The sequence below is a fragment of the Leptodactylus fuscus genome, chromosome 10, assembly GCF_031893055.1.
Source record: "Leptodactylus fuscus isolate aLepFus1 chromosome 10, aLepFus1.hap2, whole genome shotgun sequence".
Taxonomy (NCBI): domain Eukaryota; kingdom Metazoa; phylum Chordata; class Amphibia; order Anura; family Leptodactylidae; genus Leptodactylus; species Leptodactylus fuscus.
The window spans coordinates 9,934,631-9,954,028 of NC_134274.1; the positions used below are offsets into that span (position 1 = coordinate 9,934,631).

At 46.3% G+C, this 19,398-nt stretch overlaps 1 protein-coding gene across 1 annotated transcript in view; it reads left to right on the forward strand.

The window, feature by feature from the left end:
• Positions 1 to 19,398, forward strand: part of ZMAT4 (zinc finger matrin-type 4) — a 207,821-nt gene that overhangs the window by 182,116 nt on the left and 6,307 nt on the right. The window contains exon 7 of the mRNA XM_075257878.1: positions 6,237 to 6,367. Within this exon, the coding sequence (XP_075113979.1) occupies positions 6,237 to 6,367 (131 nt within the window). The remainder of the gene's footprint in view (positions 1 to 6,236; positions 6,368 to 19,398) is intronic.

Below are 19,398 nucleotides of genomic sequence, written 5' to 3' on the forward strand. Positions count from 1 at the left end.
ATGCCGATGCATATTTGCTAATATTTCGGGTTGCACCAGTAAATAGGAGATGTTTAGTTAGTTTCCGTCTTTACTTCTTGATCTGATGTCATTTTTGTTGCATTCACAGTTTTTGTTTTTTCTCTTTGTTTTCTACCAAAACAAAATGTCCTTCCTCCTTTGCTAGCGCGCTATTGTTTGTGCTTAAAAATAATGCATTGCTTTATAACCCGGAATCCATAAAGCGCATTACACCCTTGATATTTCCAATGAGAATGTAGAACAACATTTAACCGTTTTATGGCATTAATAACGTGTATTTTTTTGCGTTGTTAGTTTAATGAGTTCCTGAGGGAAAGTCTATGAAAATATATCTTGATTTTCTGTGCAGAAAGTTTCTGCGCTTCTCAGGTTCGGGTGTTTTTTTTTTTTTTCTGTGATTTTTTTTCCAACGTTATCCGCGACTCATAAAAGTGATAATTATTGAGAAAATCTCAGATTTTACAGACCTGTTTGAATGACGCAAAGTTGGACCTTGCGCTATTGTTCTCCGACACACAACACAGATGAAATATGGATCTATAGCGTCTTTTTGGGAAGGTGGCGCGTGAAGAAATATCTCCATCTGTTTTTGCTTACAGTCATTAGGAGGCGAGACGCAGCGAACCTAGAAGAGTATTTTCAGAGCTTGTCTAATGTCTCTCAATGCATAATCAATTACTCGCACCCTCTGACGACTTGGAGCTGCCGGGTGCTTGATAACCAAATGAGCTCTGCTGAAGACTGGAAATGAATTACCGCAATATCTCACAACTAAGCAAACAGTTATTTTAGGATTTCTCTGCATAAGTACATAAAGGGACAAAATCGCAAACACAAATAGCTCATTCGGTCGCCAGATTGTTGGGTACATTTTATCTCTTACGAACTTAAGACTAGAAGCCAAACCCGATGACAGCGCCGCACTACCTACACTTGCTGCTACATTTTGTACAGTGTGGCTCGCAGTATGTAAATATTATTGAGAGCTATGCTGTCTTGTTACAGGTGATCTAGGAATCAGATAACCCCTTAAAGGGATCTTATCATTGGATACCCTTTTTTATGAATAACACGTAGAAATAGCCTTAAGAAAGGCTATTCTTCTCCTACCTTTAGATGTCTTCTCCACGCCGCCGTTCGGTTGAAATCTCGGTTTTCTTTAGTATGCAAATGAGTTCTCTCGCAGCACTGGGGGCGGGCCCAAGTGCTCAAACAGCACTGGGGGCGTCCCCAATGCTGCGAGAGAACTCTCCATCTTCGTCTGGAACGGCCTCTCTCTGTGTCTTCTCCCGTCCTGGGTTTCAATCTTCTAGGCCTCGGGCAGAGCTGACTGCACATGCCCATTGCTACAAGAAAAATGGCCACTTACACTGTAAGCTGGTATAAGCAGCTAATTTCTTGTGGCCCGGGCATGCGCAGTCTGCTCTGCCTGAGGCCTAGAAGATTGAAACCCAGGATGAAAGAAGACGCAGAGAAAGGCTGTTCCAGGTGAAGATGGAGGCGTTGCTGGAGATTTCTCTCGCAACATTGGGGGGAAAAGGGGCGCCCTTAGTGCTGCGAGAGAACTCATTTGCATACCAAAGAAAACCTGGGTTTCTACCGAACGGTGGCGCGGAGAAGACGCCTTTCTTAAGGCTTTTCCTACGTGTTAGAAAGAAAAGGGTATCCATTGATAGGATCCCTTTAAGGACTTGGAAATTGTTACTGCATGAATGATTGCATGAAGATTCATTCATAACTTCTGATTGTTTATGTGGCCATTCATTTCCAATGTTGTCAGCAGCCCATCCTGTGTACATGGGGCAATGAGCTGGTAACATGCAGTCCTTTACAATATGATAAGAACACTTGCACGCTTGTGAGCTGAATGCATGGCCTTCTACACTGGGAAATCTGGAACCAATGTTGGAAGATCCCTTTAATTATAGGGGTGGAGTGTAGTAGTTGTACCCTTGCCTAAAGGACCCTCTGCCGCATATAAATGGCACAATAGCCTTAATTTTTTTAATTTTTTGCATTTTAGCTTGAGGTTACACCTAAAAATGGATTTCTTGAGTCCAGAATGATCTGTTCCGATACTGAAAAATAGTTTGCCACCCATCCACATGCCCATGGCCCGCACCAGCCGGACTCTAATGGCATCCACATCTTACCTGTAGTGCCCAGCTCTGGCTGATCCTCTACATGACGGACAGCAATAAACAGACATTTGTCATATCCAGCTTATCTGCTCGGAGGCTGCTTTGTGAAATATGATCGAGCAGCCGCTGGATCTCCCGCTGCCATTTATGAGTGACTGCTTAATTATGAGGTTTTGTTAATCCCTTGTTAAATAAATGAAGTTTTCGCACTGTATCCGTTTTTTTTTCTTCTTCTTTCTATAAGACCTGTTCTGTTGTAATTGCTGTGAATTGGGTTGGAAACGCGCCAGGTCTTTTATTAGCGAGATAAATGTGAAGTGCTTCTAATAACGCGTCTGATTGGAATTTAGGCGACGGCTTCGTTTGAAATTTGTGTTCTTCCTTTGACGCCTTTAGGCTGACTAGAGATAAACATAAACCCCTCAAACAGAGCCCGCTCCACAGGGATACATTTATATGCACAGCTCCGCCAGCAGCGGCATGTTATAACTTGACTTCTTTTTAACCTTGAACATATCTGTTATCCATTATTCCCAGAGAGCTGCGCATCGGAAGAGGAACTACGGCAAAGATGGGGTTTGTCAGGAAGGTGATCACTGATCCCAAGGGTAGAGATCACAATACAGGAGTAGTAGTCCTCCATCCATATTGGTAGCCATTTATTAGTAAATTAGATTTACCGTAGGTGGTAATGGTTTAATTGCTGGGGCCCCCTCCAGTCACTAAAACACTCCACCTGGTCACTGTGAGGAGTATTAACTCCTTCCTGACATCTGCCATAATAGTACATTGGAGTCGGGTATTTAAATATGGCGGGTCAGAAGCTAAGCGGGCCGCCATAGCCACTGGGTCTCTGCTGTATTATACTAATCGCCAGTGAGGCACCATTTTTCCTGCGGCATATAGTCACCACCATTTTGGGTAGAATCGTCAGTGTCCAGACTGAGATACAGGGCCAGTGATCCATTGCCATGACAGTCAGGAGCCTATTGAAGGCTCCAAGGCTTTTCTGGCTTAGATTTATATCACAGGCTGCTCTATGCAAGCTGTCATACAAATGCCATATATTTTGCATGCATTAGTGATCAGACCCTCATAGGGTTCAAGATTAGTATTGAGCGAATACTATTGGAATCCTAGATTTGAATACCTCCGCTCCCATAGGAATGCATGGGAGCGCCCGATCGCAAAGGGGTTAAGCACCGCCCTGCGCCGCTGGCCGGCTTCAATGCATTCCTATGGGAGCAAGGTATTGGAAACTAAGATTCGAATACTATTCGCTCAACACTATTCAAGACCCTTCAGGAGTCTAATAAATGCAATGTAAAAATTTATATACGTAGTAAAAAAAAAAAAAAATTAAATCACCTAGAATACATTATATACATGTTAGGTGTCTCTGCTCACTGTCTGAAAATGTCAGATTTACAAACTTATAATAATATTTTTTTCTTGTACAGTGAATGCCGTAGCAGAATAAAAAAATCTCTATTGCTGAACTGCCATTTCTGCTGTTTTGCCTCTGATAAAAATTTTAATAAGTTAAATGGTAGAACTACAAAGTACATCTGGACCTGCAAAAAAAAAAAAAAAACACCAAAAAAACGCCCTATGCATCCCTCATGGAAATCTAAAAAAATATGACTGGGGTCAGAATATGGCGACTTTAACAAAAATATTTTTTGCAGAATTATTGATTTCTTTTAATTGGTTAAAACGTAAATGAAACTACGGTATATAAATCCCCAGAATCATACCAAAACCTAAAATACAGGTGACATGTTATTTTGGCTGAAAGCCCGTATGAAAATTGCACAAAGGTGCTTTTTCTCCATTTCCATCCAATTCAGATTTTTTTTTCCCAGCTTCCCATTACATTGTACAGAATAATAAATGGTGGCATCATGAAGAACAATTTGCCCCATAAACATTAGGAGCTTATATGGCTCTGAGAAAGGAAAAATAAAAAATTATGGGGCTTGGAGGCGAGGAGTCAAAAACGAAAATACTCATCAGAGGGAAGGGGTTAAAGAAGTATTCCCACAAAAAGAGTTATTCCCCATCCATAGAATAGGGGATAGTATGCGGATCAGTGAGGGGTATGATCACTAAGAACCCCACTGATCAGAAGAGTGAGAGACTTAAGCCCCCCGATTCTGATCGGGCAGCGTGCACACGGCTTGGCTAAGCCAAGTGTGCAAGTGTATGGGGCTTCTAGGGGCAGCGGCTAGCTAAACTACTATTCAGCGGAGTGCTACCTAATGTATACGGACAGGCTCCATTCCTAGTGATAAGCCCCCTAATGCATCTTGTCATGGTCTCTGAGGCATTGCATACTTTTCATTACCATTATTTACCTTTCTTCTCATTCTGACACACTGTAACGAATGGCATTGAATTGTAATCACCCCGACAAAGCCTCAGTAATGAATTCTACTTCAAGTGATCAATCCTATCGCCATGAAGTACAATAACGAAAGTGTAACAACCCCAATCGCTTGTTTCATGGTGAATAATCCTCCAGAGAGGCGAATTCTTAGAAAGCATCGAAAGGCCAAAGCAGGTCACAATTAACCGTCGTCCTGAAGATTGAAAGGGCTTTTCCACTAGAAGTCGCCTTGAGAATAACCAGGCTGAAGATGTTGTACACGATGGCTCCTTTCCTCTAAGAACAGCGCTACACCTGGTTGTGTCTGGTATTGCCGCTCAGCCTGTGGACAGGTGCGGTGCTGTTCCTGGAAGAAAGCAGCCTTGTTATTTCCATTCTATAATCCTCTATAATAAAATCTATATATTTTAATGTCCGCCGCCATTGTGCTGCAACGCTCTGTCGTGTGTGTCGCTCTAAGCTGCGACGTCAGCAGATTCATTTCCAGGTGATCACAGATGGGAAGTTCTGCCGTCTCTGAGTAAATGATTTTTCTAAAAATACACATTAATTTGTATTCATGAACACGGACGGCTGACTGATCTCTAAAACATTACCTTTGAGGGGAAAATTGAGAAAAGATTAGCTAAGTGAGTGCAGCCATAAAACATGCAGCCATATTAATGCACCATTAATGTGAATGTCAGCGACTGCTTAATGCCGTCATGTCATGTGTGAGTATAGGAGTACACGACCGTGCGGTATTGACAGCTGTGTGAGGCGGAAAAATCACATACCCAGCAAGTAGAGCAAACCCAATACACCCTGTACTGCAGCTGTAGGGACGGGCGATGGTATACACTACACCCTAAAATGACAGGGGTAACAATAGTTATAGCATTTTCTTCTGAAACGCTGCAAAGCATGAAAATCCTAAGAGCGAAGGTGTTCAATACCATCTGCCTTTGTGACTAATGGCTGTCATGTAGTCCATTCCTACTGCAGGGTTTAAAGGGCGGTAAAGGGGTTTTCTAGCCCCAAATTGATTTTGCATACAGAGGACCTATTTACAGGAGAGGTCATCAGTATGTGATGTGAAGGGTCTGACACCCAGATCCCGCACAGATTAGCTGTCACCGGTGGATGGGCTGCACATGCAGCACCACTCCTATTCAAGTAATAAAGGGGCGCTGCAGAATTGAGCAGAGTTACTACTGCTCCCCGTACACTGTACCCCCCATAGATCCCATACTGAATTATTAATGACCTATCCTTAGAATAAGCGAGTGATATCACACTCATCGATCACATGGCCCTATTGCAACCCAATCCCATGAAAGTGAAAGGGGCTGAGCTGCAATACCAAGCACCTCCACTATACAATGTTCAGCACTGTGCTGGGTAAGCAGTGACCAGGCTGCAGCCACCAGTGTATCTAACACAATAATGGTCCAGCAGAAGATTTCCAAATTTGAATGGCGCTACGGTCTGTCCCCTAGGGATTGTTAGAAAGTGGACCCCAGTATCATTTTATTTGGGGGGGGGGGGTCCAAGGTACCTCAATCCCAATATTAATTGGCGGGGGTTTCTGACCCAACTCATGACCTATCCAAGTGGTTTCCATTGAGGATCCCATCCCTATTATTACTAGCTTATGTAGTAGCCTCAGTATAAGTAATGTCATGTTTTTTTCCTCTTTTTTTCAGTGCAAACAACATCACAGACGGAGCAAAATTAAATGGACAAAGCGGTCTACAGAATTCTGCTGAGAGGCCGATGCCGCCAAGGATCACCTACCACACGAGGAACAACATGCAGAAGAGACTGGCTAAGGAGGGTAAGTCTATACGTTGTCTATGCAGTACTAAGGCCGGCCGTACTGTACACATCAGTGGTGACGCTGTCGATACAATTGGCCAAACTATGTTTTTACTAACATTTCCAACACAATGGTAGATAGAAGTCATTGCCTATCGCTAATGGTTGTTCACAGTAACTTACTACAATGTATGGCCGGATGTGGAAAGTGATTTCCGCCATTGCACATCTGCCGCAGATCCACAGTGACTCCATGGCAATTTATTCCATGTGGATTTTGCAGAGTATGAAATCCACATTATTAGTTCGCCACGCGTGTCTGTTTACATCTATTGTACTGTAGATTATTACACACGTTGTGCAACAAATCCATCAAATCTGAACGCAGTGTACGGAGCGAGAGAGATTGATACATCGATTCCATTCTATTAATCTTCATGCTTATTACAGGACGCGACTACATAGATTGGGAGATTAACATTCACTATTTAGTCTGGCCTAGAAACAATTTATTCGGGTAGATTGGAAAATCCAATTCTGCTTCGTGCAGGAATCCTTCTCCTCATCGCTGGCTGTCATCTCTGGAAGCGCCGCAGTATTTGTATGCATGAGATGGAGCTTATGCATGCAGGCAGGTGGGATACAGTTCACACTGTGCATCCAGTGCCAACTCTATCAGTGTCAAAGGAACAGAAAGGGTTATTTAAAACATAAAATTGTGGAAAGGATCAGTCCTATATCTTCTCCTACTGCAGAATATTACGTCACAGCCACAAATCCCAATCTCGTAGGGGTCTACTGTGCTGTAACTTTGGATCAGGACAGGATTTTCTTCCATAATACAGATTGTGTACTAGGTCTACTGTGCGGATCAGCCCTTTGGGTCCATTCAGACAGCTCAGATTTGTCAGTCAACAATCCATACATGTGAATGGATTTGCAGAATTACCACTTAAAATGTTGGAACCAGCACCATAAGGGGTAGGAAAGGAGGACGAACCCCATGGGATGACATTGGGGATAGTATTTCTGCAGATCTATTGCACATCCCTTACTGTAGGACGCCTAGTTATCTGAAGTCTGTGCATGGCAGGCTTATAGCGGGGGTGGTGGGAATACAGAGGTAGTAGCATCATCCAGGGCCGCGACCCCTAATGCCACAAAGATGGCGCCAGTATTATACATAGTACATGGTAGATGGGTTTGTGTTCTAGATTTTACAGTGGTGTCTTGGAATTCTGCATCCAAACTACCAGACATTTATAGCATACAAGTAATAATACCTGCATGCTTAAAGGTCTTGTTGTAGGTCATTAATATCAATGGCTGGTCATTAGGATTAGTGGGGTCTGGCTCACAACACCCCCCATCGAGGGGGTCTGAAGAGGCCATGGTTCTCAGGCTAGTGCTATGGCCTCTCCTTTACTAGACACAGGGCTGTACATTGTGTGGCTGTACCTGGTACCAGTACAGGCCGTGTCCCATTCCCTTTAGTAGGACAGAGCTGCAGTACTATTGACCACCACTACAGCGTATATGGCACTATAGAACCTAGGTCAGCTATACACTTTAGATTTCACATGGTTGTTACAATCTGAACAGCCTGAGTTCGGCGAGTCCGTGTTCCTGACAATATTTTTAGCCAAAAGTATCCAACATGGCTGATCTGTTTTTGGCAGAATAATGTATACAGCCAATACATGAATGGCCCACAGGTAATACCACATTTCTCCTGTAGTGGCCACTGCAGGAAAAATATATATGATCATCTGATAAATGACCGGACAGCACATACTGGTACCATACAAATAAACATCTGCAACCTCAAAACGTCCACCATGTTTAGACAGGGAAACCTGAAATCTGATAAGGGTTTTGTTTATTTTATATTATATCAGTCCAGATCTGGCCAATGAAGCAGGACAGTCGATGTACAGTGCCTGTATTTCATTACTATAGCTGTCAGGAGCAGGTCAATAACTCTGGATGTGATCAAACGGATGTGACCAGGGAAATAAGAGGCGATGACTATCTATCAATCCATCATTAGCGGCACATCAGTGTAATGGCCGTATAACTCTTCTACCTCTCCGCACGTCTCTTTGTGGATACAGCAGAGCTCTGGAGAAGCAGAGTCACTATAAATCCAACATAATGCGCAAATTATAAAAAAAAATCCAATGAAAGATTAAAAAGAAAACCCTGTATGTGTTGCATTACAATGCATTATACGCTCTTTGTTGTTCCTGGTTACAGTATGGCTTCTACTTTATCATTGTGGTAGATTTTTCCACAAGACATGAAAAGCATGAACTATATATAAATGACCTCTCTGGATTGCTCTTGGAGTCAAATGAAGGAGCCGTAGGCAGGGTATACATTTTAGGGTGTGCTATACATGTAGGGCCACCACAGATTTGGGGTCTGGTATGGTTTTGCTCTCCGTACATACATTAAATGGTCACAGTGGGCACTTAAAGATCGTCCCAATGGAGGACATGATCGCCATAGTTGGGTGACATATTATAAGTAAAGGTCAGGGTTAATTTGGTGTTCAAGAATAACATGTGAATGGGGTTTTCAGCAATAGATTCCGATTCTTTGGCACCCATAGTGTTGTATGGTTGGGTCTTTAGCCAGATTGGGAAGACATTTGGGAACCGCTCCATTATTTGATGCCCTTCCCTCCTCCCATTAAGACTCAACATGAACTTTTTTACATTTCTCCTGGATGGTTGGAAGGAAATCGCTATAAATTACAAAAAGGATAACGTCGCCCGCTCCGCGCCACGTCCTGCGCTAATCTCCGAGACATCACTGCAGTACAGTTTGATGACCTGACTTTGCATTATGATTTCATCCTGTTTGGAAACTTAATCCGGGATTAGACCTGATTAGTTTCCAGCCTTATTTACCGTAGGGATGAGTCAAAATTAAGAAACCGAATATCGTATTCCTCTCAGGAAGCCGCACAGGAGGGGGCTATCGGTCAACAAGAGCAAAGCGGAAAATCATTCGACTAATCTTCCTTTTCAGGAATAGCAGTCACAGGCCGGGAAGAACATTATACCCAACATATGTAGAGGATTCTGGCAAATAGGGGGTCATTGGGGGGTGGGAGTTATCAAAACTGAGTGCAGGGAAAAGTAAGTGACGACTCCGAAATCTCAGATTTCAACTCTAATTTCTCATAAGCCGTTCTGAGAGTGAAAGAAAAGTCTGATTGTTTTCTATTGTTGTAGATAGATTTTATTTGTAAATTTCCCCCAATATATGCAATAGGCCATTGATATAACCCAAAAATAAGAAACAAGCAAAAGAGAATATAAAATCTTGAGCTAAGTGACATCTTCCATGATCTTGTCACAAAGCTTCTCCACCTTGTGAGAAAGGTAGTGGTGTGAGAACGGTAAGGGTATGTTCACATGGAGTTTTTTGCAGGCGGATTTTGACGCAGAATCCGCCTGCAGAAAAGGCTCCCATTCACTTCATTGGGAGCCGTTCACTTTTATTTTTTGCTGCTAGCTAGTGGGAAAACAAGCGACAGGCCCTATTTTGCTGCAGATTCAACATCCGCGACTCGAGACTCGCTCCTGATTTGGCCCATTCATTCGGCCTAATCAGGAGCAGGGTGCCATGACGGGATCCCGTCGCAGCTGGCCACGTGGAGAATTCACACAGCGGAAAAGGTTTCCGCCGTGTGAACATACCCTAGAAGTTGAATGTGAAGCCCCTGGGTCCCAGTTAGAGATGAGCGAACACTAAAATGTTCGAGGTTCGAAATTCGATTCGAACAGCCGCTCAATGTTCGTGTGTTCGAACGGGTTTCGAACCCCATTATAGTCTATGGGGAACAGATACTCGTTAAGGGGGAAACCCAAATCCGTGTCTGGAGGGTCACCAAGTCCACTATGACACCCCAGGAAATGATGCCAACACCTCTGGAATGACACTGGGACAGCAGGGGAAGCATGCCTGGGGGCATCTAACACACCAAAGACCCTCTATTACCCCAACATCACTGCCTAACAACTACACACTTTCCACATTCAAAAAAACCTCTATCAAAGTGGGAAAATACCTGGAAACCTTCTTTACTCCCCAAATGGATGGACACAAACCCCAATTTAAGCTCAACAAACAGTAACAACCACCCCTTTAAATCACGTTCCCCATGACAACCACAAATGGAATAGGCAATGGGAATTCCAAAAGCCCTCACCCTTAACTGTCATTTTGAGTGTGTGTGTGTGTGTGTGTGTGTGTGTGTGTGATGTGGTAAGACCTTCCAAAATTCACTTTTCTAGCCCTTAACATGAGCCCTTCCAAACAAAGTTACATGACCTTAAGCTGAGCTACCAGCAGAGATTGAGGCCCTTGGCATGAGTAGAGCCTTGCACCAGCAGTGTTTTTGGCACTTAGGGTGAGTTGAGCCTTGTACCAGCGTGTGTCCCTTAACATCAGGCGGGCCCTAAGTTCTGCGCTTTGCACAAAAGTTCCACATTAACTAGGCTGAATGGTACAAAGATTAGTAGGCCCGAGAACCAGGAACAGGTCTTGCAATGGCTGTCGGATAACGCTTAAAGCACATTGTCCACCAGCCAGTCAGCCTCTACCTCCTCTTACCCAACAGTCTTGTCCTCCTTCCACCCAAAATTCCCAATCTTCTCAGAACAATAACCCCAACTGTCCCTGCTCCCCAGAGCTGTTCTCCCTTCCTTTGACTGTACCGCAACCTGCCCCTCCATTTCGCGATTCCACGGACCTAACAGACGAGTATCTGTGTCCAGATGCTCAAACACTAGAGTCTCCTCCATTCCATCTCCGGTCGATTTGGTGGCGGATGACCAGCAACCCACCCTCATCGACGACGATGAGACGCAGTTGCTGTCAGGGCAGCCAGTTGACATGCGCATTGTGCAGGAGGAGGAGGCGAGACAGGAGTTGGAAGAGGAGGTGGTGGACGACGAGGACACCGACCCCACCTGGACAAGGCAGATGTCAAGCTGGGAAAGTAGTGTGGATGTTGAGGCAGGTGCAGCACCAAAAAGGGTAGCTAGAGGCAGAGACATGTCCAGAGGCAGAGGTCAGCTGCTTTGCCGAAGCCAGGCCAGACCCGGAATGTCCGAAGATGTTCCCTTTTGTACCCAGCCCAGAAAAACTCCCCCATCGAGGGCACGTTTCTTGAAGGTGTAGAGTTTTTTCAAGGAATGCGCCGAGGACAGATATAGTGTCGTCTACACAATTTGCCTCTCGAAATCGAGTAGGGGCCCTGAGAAGAGCAACCTGTCCACCACTTCAATGCACCGTCATTTGGAATCCAAGCAATGGAATCAGTGGCAGGCAGCAACGGCAGGACAAACGTCGCCCGCCGTTCATGCCACTGCCTCTGCTCACAGTGCTGGCGATGCACTCCAGAGGACGAGCCAGGACATCACTTCATCTGCCTCCGCCACTTTGTTGACTTCTCCCTCATCCTCCCCTGTTTCTGTCTTATCTCCTTCTCCTGCACCATCAAAGGCACCATCAGGCGCTTCTTTACAACAACCCACCATCTCTCAGACATTGGAGCGCCGGCAGAAATACACTGCTAACCACCCACCCACGCAAGCCTAGAACGCCAACATCGCTAAACTGCTGGCCCAGGAGAGGTTGGCGTTCCGGCTTGTTGAAACTCCCGCCTTCCCGGACCTGATGGCAACTGTGGCACCTCACTATGCCGTCCCTAGCCGTCTCAACTTCTCCCGGTGTGGCGTCCCCGCCTTGCACCAGCACGTGTCACTCAACATCAGGTGGGCCCTTAGTTCCGCGCTTTGCTGCAAGGTCCACTTGACCACCGACACTTGGACAAGCGCCTGTGGTCAGGGATGCTGCAGTGCTTATCTTTAATGACAGGCAGGGTGAATGTGGTGGAGTCTGTTCCCCGGGTGCAAACTGGGGTGGCCTATCTCCTCTCCCAGGCCAAAATTCATGGCAGGAGTAGACTGAAACCCTACGACGCTGCAACCTCCACCACAGCTACTAGCGGCAAACGCTAAAACACTGGTGTGGGGAGACGTCAGCAGGCGGTGCTGAAGCTCATCAGCTTGGGGGACAGACAGCACAGTGCCTCCGAGGTCAGGGATGCCATCCTGGCTGAGATGGCATTTTTTTTTCCCTGCTACACCTGGGGCCTGGCATTTTTACGCCTGTGATAATGGCTGGAACCTGGTAGCGGCTCTGGAGCTTGCCAGCCTCCAACACGTTCCATGTTTGGCCCACGTCTAACCTAGTGGTGCAAAGTTTTTTAAAAACATACCCAAATGTACCGAAGCTACTGTTGAAAATGCGGCGCTTGTGCGCCCACTTTTGCAAGTGCACAGGAGTCGCTGCTAGCCTAAAAACACTCTAGCAAGGCCTACATCTGTCCAAACACAGGCTGTTGTCCGTCATTCACACACGCTGAAACCCTACAATACCATATCTTGAGCAGGGTGTGTGAGCTGCACAGACCTTTGATGGAGTTCCATCTACAAAACCCAAGGGTTCCTCAAAGTCAGCAACCAAAGTTTCTGCACCATGAGTTTCCAGGGGTGGCAGAGTTATGGCTAGGGGAAGAGGCATGGATAGGGATGATGTCTAGGGGCAAAAGCAGTGTGGATGTGGAGGCAAGCTAAGCAGGAAAAACTGGGGGTACAAGCTAAGGCATGGACTGGGGTGATGTCTAGGGGCAAAAGCAGTGTGGATGTGGAGGCAAGCTAAGCAGGAAAAACTGGGGGTACAAGCTAAGGCATGGACTGGGGTGATGTCTAGGGGCAAAAGCAGTGTGGATGTGGAGGCAAGCTAAGCAGGAAAAACTGGGGGTACAAGCTAAGGCATGGACTGGGGTGATGTCTAGGGGCAAAAGCAGTGTGGATGTGGAGGCAAGCAAAGCAGGGAAAATGGTGGCTAGAGGCAAAGGGATGTCCATAGGCAGCAAGGGCAAAGATGCAAAACTCTCCCGTTTCAAGAATTTTCCTGACTTGTTTCCCCACAAAACATTCCTGGGAGGAGGGCTGAAACACCACCCTCCTCCTCCTCCGCTGTTAGATTTACCCCAGCTACGAGCTGAAAACGCTGCAACACTGGTGTGGGGAGACGTCAGCAGGCTGGGCTGAAGCTCATCAGCTTGGGAGACGGACAGCACACTGCCTCTGAGGTCAGGGATGCCATCCTGGATGAGATGGCAATTTGTTTATCCCCGCTGCCCCTGGGGCCAGGTTTTTTAGCTTGTTGGAGGGCTCTGGAGCTTGCCAGCCTCCAACACGTTCCAAGCCTGGCCCACATGTTCAATGTAGTGGTGCAATGATTTTTAAAAACATACCCCAAATTAGCTGAGCTAAGGGTGAAAGTGCGGCACTTGGACACCCACTTTCCCAAGTCTACAGTACCTGGAGCTAGCCGCAATACACTCCAGCAAGGCCTACATCTGCCTGAAGCACCTACTGTTGTGCGAGGTCACCACACGCTCTAACCCTAGATACCGTATGTTCAGCAGGGTGTGTGAGCAGCAGAGACCTTTGATGGAGTACCAGCTACAAAACCCAAGGGTTCCTCAGAGTCAGCTCCCTCACTTTCTGCACCATGAGTTTCCATGGGTGGCAGACTTATGGCTAGAGGCACAGGCATGGATAGGGGTGATGTGTAGGGGCAAAAGCAGTGTGGATGTGGAGGCAAGCTAAGCAGCAAAAACTGGGGGTACAAGCAGCCGGTGACATCATCACTGACAAGCACAGCTGTCTGTCAGCTGACAGGCTGACTTTCACCAAAATGAACAGACAATGGATAGACTCATCATATACATGTCAGTTACATGACAAATTTAGTGCAATTTGCAAGTCCAAGATGGTTTGGAGATCTGCGGAGAGGAATCTCACCACCTCTTGCGGGTGCCATCATTTGGAAGGCAAGCCCTGGGCTCAGTGGGTGAGAGCAAGCGCAGGATAATCGTCGTTTGGCCTGGCGGCCACTGCCTCTTCCACTGTTGACAGGGCTGGCGCTGCAGTCCAGACCAGGAGCCAGGACACCTCCACATCTGCCTCTGACACTTTGGGGAGTTCACCCTTATCCTCACCTTTTCCTGCCATTTCTCCTTTTGCCCGCGCCATCATGCGCCTCTTCCCAGCAACTCCCCATCTCCCAAGCCTTTCATTTCATGCTAAAGTACAGCGCAACCCACCCACATGCCCAAGGCTTCAACGGCCTCATCTCAAGAAATCTGGCCCAGGAGATGTTGGAATCCCGGCTGGGGGACACTCTGCCCTTTTTGGGCAGAGTGTCTACTGCGCCACCGCACTGTGCCGTCCACACCAGCACTTTCCCCCAAACATGAGGCGGTCCCTAAATTCAGCGCTTAGCCCTAAAGTTCCATGTGACCAGTTACGAATGGACAAGTGCATGCGGACAGGGACGCTACCTTTCAATTTGGGCACAGTGGTTGAATGTAGTTGAGGCGTGGACCGGGTCGCAAAATGTGGTGGCCTGACTTGTCTCCCCACACAACATTCCTGGGAGGAGGGCTGAAACACCACCCTCCTCCGCTGTTAAATTGACCCCAGCTACGAGCTGGAAACGCTGCAACACTGGTGTGGGGAGACGTCAGCGGGCCGTGCTGAAGCTCATCAGCTTGGGGGCCAGACAGCACACTGCCTACAAAGTGAGTCATGCCATCCTCGATGAGACGGCAATGTGGTTTTTGCCACTGCACCTGGGCCCAGGCATGTTGTCATGTGTGATAATGGCCATAACCTGGGATTGGCTCTGTAGCTTGGCAGCCTGCAACATATTCCATGCCTGGGCCACGTTTTTAACTCATTGCTGCTAATCTTTTGAAAAAGGTACCCCAATGTTCCTGAGCTACTGGTGAAAGTGTGGCGCTTGTGCGGATAGTTTTTAAAGTGTATAGTTGCCGCTGCTAGCCTCTATGCACTCCTACAACGCCTGTACCTGCTGGAACAACGGCTGTTGTGCGACGTCTCCACACTGCTGGCACTAAACATATCATGTGTTGAGCAGAGTGTGTGAGCAGCACAGACCTTTGATGTAGTTCCAACTCCAAAACCCTCGGGTTCGTCAAAGTCAACTCCCTCAGTTGCTCAACCATGAGTGGCCATGGGTGGCAGACTTATGTGAAATCCCATCCCATCCATTGCACTGGACACGAAACATTAGCATGCGCTCAGCACAACTTCGGATATGGCAGATGCGTTAAGCAGGGTGCAGGGTACAACACAGACCAGGCCCGAGCACCAGGAACAGGTGTTAGAAATACTGCAGCATCTGCCATTTCCTTCCAATTTTGGGGTTTTGGACCCGCCACCGACTTGTCTGGACCTAAGTGGGGATCATGAGACACAGTTGCCATCAAGGCAAGCTGTGGTCATGTGCGGTTTGCAGTAAGGGGGCAGTGCGCAATTGGAAGAGGAGTTGGTGGATGACGAGGCCACCGACCCCACATGGACAGGGGTGATGTCTAGGGGCTAAAGCAGTGTAGATGTAGAGGGAAGCTAAATCAACAAAAAACCTGGGTAGAAGCAAAGGCATAAACTGGGGTGATGTTTAGGGGTGAAAGCAGAGTAGATGTGGAGGGAAGCTAAGCAGCAAAAACAGTGGGTAGAAGCAAAGGCATGCAAAACTCTACCCTGTTGGAAGACTTATTCCTAGGTCTGGAACACGTTAATGGCCCCCCTGGACAAATTACTGCCACTCAGGGGCCTAGTGTCACCAGGAGGGACAAGTATAGGCGCATGTTGTGGGAATACCTGGCCGACACCAGCTCTGTCCTCTCCGATCCCTCTGTGCTCTACAGCCTAAACTTATTTTCTCATCTTTTTTTCTGAACTGCACATCTCTTGCCTGCTTCCTTTGGGATCTTAGAAATGGTGGTCCACTTCCACAGATGGTAACTTCAATAGACAGTGTAACGGGAGTAGCTGAGGGATCGCTGTCTTAACCACTTTTTGGCACAAAATTAACTTCCAAAGCCAAATATGGTGCAAGTATATGATGCAAGGACACCTACACACCTATCTCTGACACATTGGGGAGTTCACCCTCATGCGCCCTTTTGGCCTGCACCATCATGCGCCTCTTCCCAGCCACTCCACATTTCCCAAGCTTTTCATTGCAGGCAGAAGTACAATACAACCCACCCCCATGCCCAAGCCTGTAACAGCCTCATCGATAAACTGCTGGCCCTGGAGATGTTGGTGTTTGTTTATGCTTCTGGAGACCCAGGCCTTCCGTCAGCAGATGGCAGCTGGGGCACCTCCCTATGCTGGGCCTAGCCGTTACTACTTCTCTTGGTGTGCTGTCTCTGCCTTGCGCCTGCATGTGTCCCATAACATCAGTCGGGCCCAGAGCTCTGCGCTTTGCTGCAAGGTCCACTTGACCACCGACACATGGACAAGCGCCTGTGGTCAGGGATGCTGCAGTGCTTATCTTTAATGACAGGCAGGGTGAATGTGGTGGAGTCTGTTCCCCGGGTGCAAACTGGGGTGGCCTATCTCCTCTCCCAGGCCAAAATTCATGGCAGGAGTAGACTGAAACCCTACGAAGCTGCAACCTCCACCCCAGCTACTAGCGGAAAACACTGTAACACTGGCATGGGGAGATGTCAGTAGGCCGTGCTGAAACTGATCAGCTTGGGGGACAGACAGCACAGTGCCTCCGAGGTCAGGGATGCCATCCTGGCTGAGATGGCATTTTTTTTTCCCTGCTACACCTGGGGCCTGGCATTTTTGCGCCTGTGATAATGGCTGGAACCTGGTAGCAGATCTGGAGCTTGCCAGACTCAAACACGGTCCACGCATGGCCCACGTTTTCCAACTTGTTGGTGCCATGTTTCTTTGAAACCTACACCATTGTGCCTGATATACAGGTCAAAGTGGGGCCATTTTCGTAAGTGAGAACTAGCCTCTGCTAGGCAGAAAACATTCAGAGCACACTCCTCTCATCTTCGCACCGTTGGCTGGCGGAGGAAGACGAGGGGGTTGGAGTGGCATCTGATGTCCCTATCCCACACGAGGCTAGAGGGTGCACTTCAGTGCATCCCATTGCTTCACCACAAATGGTGTGAAGGGGAGTGGAAAATGGAGGAAATGGAGAGTGACCCTTACAGTTGGGGCCAGCAAAGGCATGCCAAGTAACACACTGGCACACATGGCTGACTTCATCTTGGGTTGCTTTTCAACACATATTTCACATCATGAAGAACAAATAATACTGGATTTTTTCAAGCCTCGAACCCCGGTCTAGGTCTAATGTCTGTTCCTTTCTTATATTAGGGGAGAGGGAAAAAAAATTACTTCAGTGATACGTTTAGCGTACATAGACTGACTATTAATGTGTATCCCACTTAGTGTTGTTAGGGTTACACACCGTCACAACCTGGCTAAAGCTTCTATAGCTGTTAATAAAGTCAACATAACTTTACGGTATCCAAAAAGACAGCTGGTACCGACAGAGAGCAAGACAAATGTCACCCAAAGCTGTGAGCTCTGAACACCCACAGTGACTTTGGCGTCATCATCATTATAAGGGAGCGGGTGGTAATAAATAACTTGGCAGTGCCTAAAACCCAAAAAGCTTATACAACTATATTTACATTAAGATACACAAATGAAACTTTTCAGTAGCATGTCATGAGACAAGCTGATAAGCTCTTCCTTTGTGCAGTGCTATTTGAAAGTTAAACGCTGCCTTTATTTTAATTCTGGAGAAGGTGCAGACATTAGATTTAGAACATGTTGTCTTCATTGTCCAAATCCTCTATATAGGTAACGCGTTTTTCGGGCCGAGCTGTCTGGGAACGAGCTGGTGCAGCACTGACAACCTGGGTGAATATGGCAAGAACCTGAGATGTAGGGTGAATGAATCCCCAAATTATTTGTGGAATTCCCAGTGAGACAATGGCACTGTATACCAGTATTAAAAATTGTGGGTGCACATAACCCCCATATATTCTTTGAATTCCCAGTCAGACAATGGCACTGTATAGCAGTATTAAAAATTGTGGGTGCACGTAACCCCCATATATTCTTTGAATTCCCAGTCAGACAATGGCACTGTATACCAGTATTAAAAATTGTGGGTGCACATAACCCCCATATATTCTTTGAATTCCCAGTGAGACAATGGAACTGTATAGCAGTAGCAAAAATTGTGGGTGCACGTAACCCTCATATATTCTTTGAATTCCCAGTGAGACAAAGGAACTGTATAGCAGTATTAAAAATTGTGGGTGCACATAACCCCCATATATTTTTTGAATTCCCAGTCAGACAATGGCACTATATACCAGTAGTAAAAATTGTGGGTGCACATAACCCCAATATATTCTTTGAATTCCCAGTCAGACAATGGCACTGTATACCAGTATTAAAAATTGTGGGTGCACATAACCCCCATATATTCTTTGAATTCCCAGTGAGACAATGGAACTGTATAGCAGTAGCAAAAATTGTGGGTGCACGTCACCCCAATATATTCTTTGAATTCCCAGTCAGACAATGGCACTGTATACCAGTAGTAAAAATTGTGGGTGCACATAACCCCCATATATTCTTTGAATTCCCAGTCAGACAATGGCACTGTATAGCAGTATTAAAAATTGTGGGTGCACATAACCCCCATATATTCTTTGAATTCCCAGTCAGACAATGGCACTATATACCAGTAGTAAAAATTGTGGGTGCACATAACCCCAATATATTCTTTGAATTCCCAGTCAGACAATGGCACTGTATACCAGTATTAAAAATTGTGGGTGCACATAACCCCCATATATTCTTTGAATTCCCAGTCAGACAATGGCACTGTATACCAGTATTAAAAATTGTGGGTGCACATAACCCCCATATATTCTTTGAATTCCCAGTCAGACAATGGCACTGTATAGCAGTATTAAAAATTGTGGGTGCACATAACCCCCATATATTCTTTGAATTCCCAGTCAGACAATGGCACTATATACCAGTAGTAAAAATTGTGGGTGCACATAACCCCAATATATTCTTTGAATTCCCAGTCAGA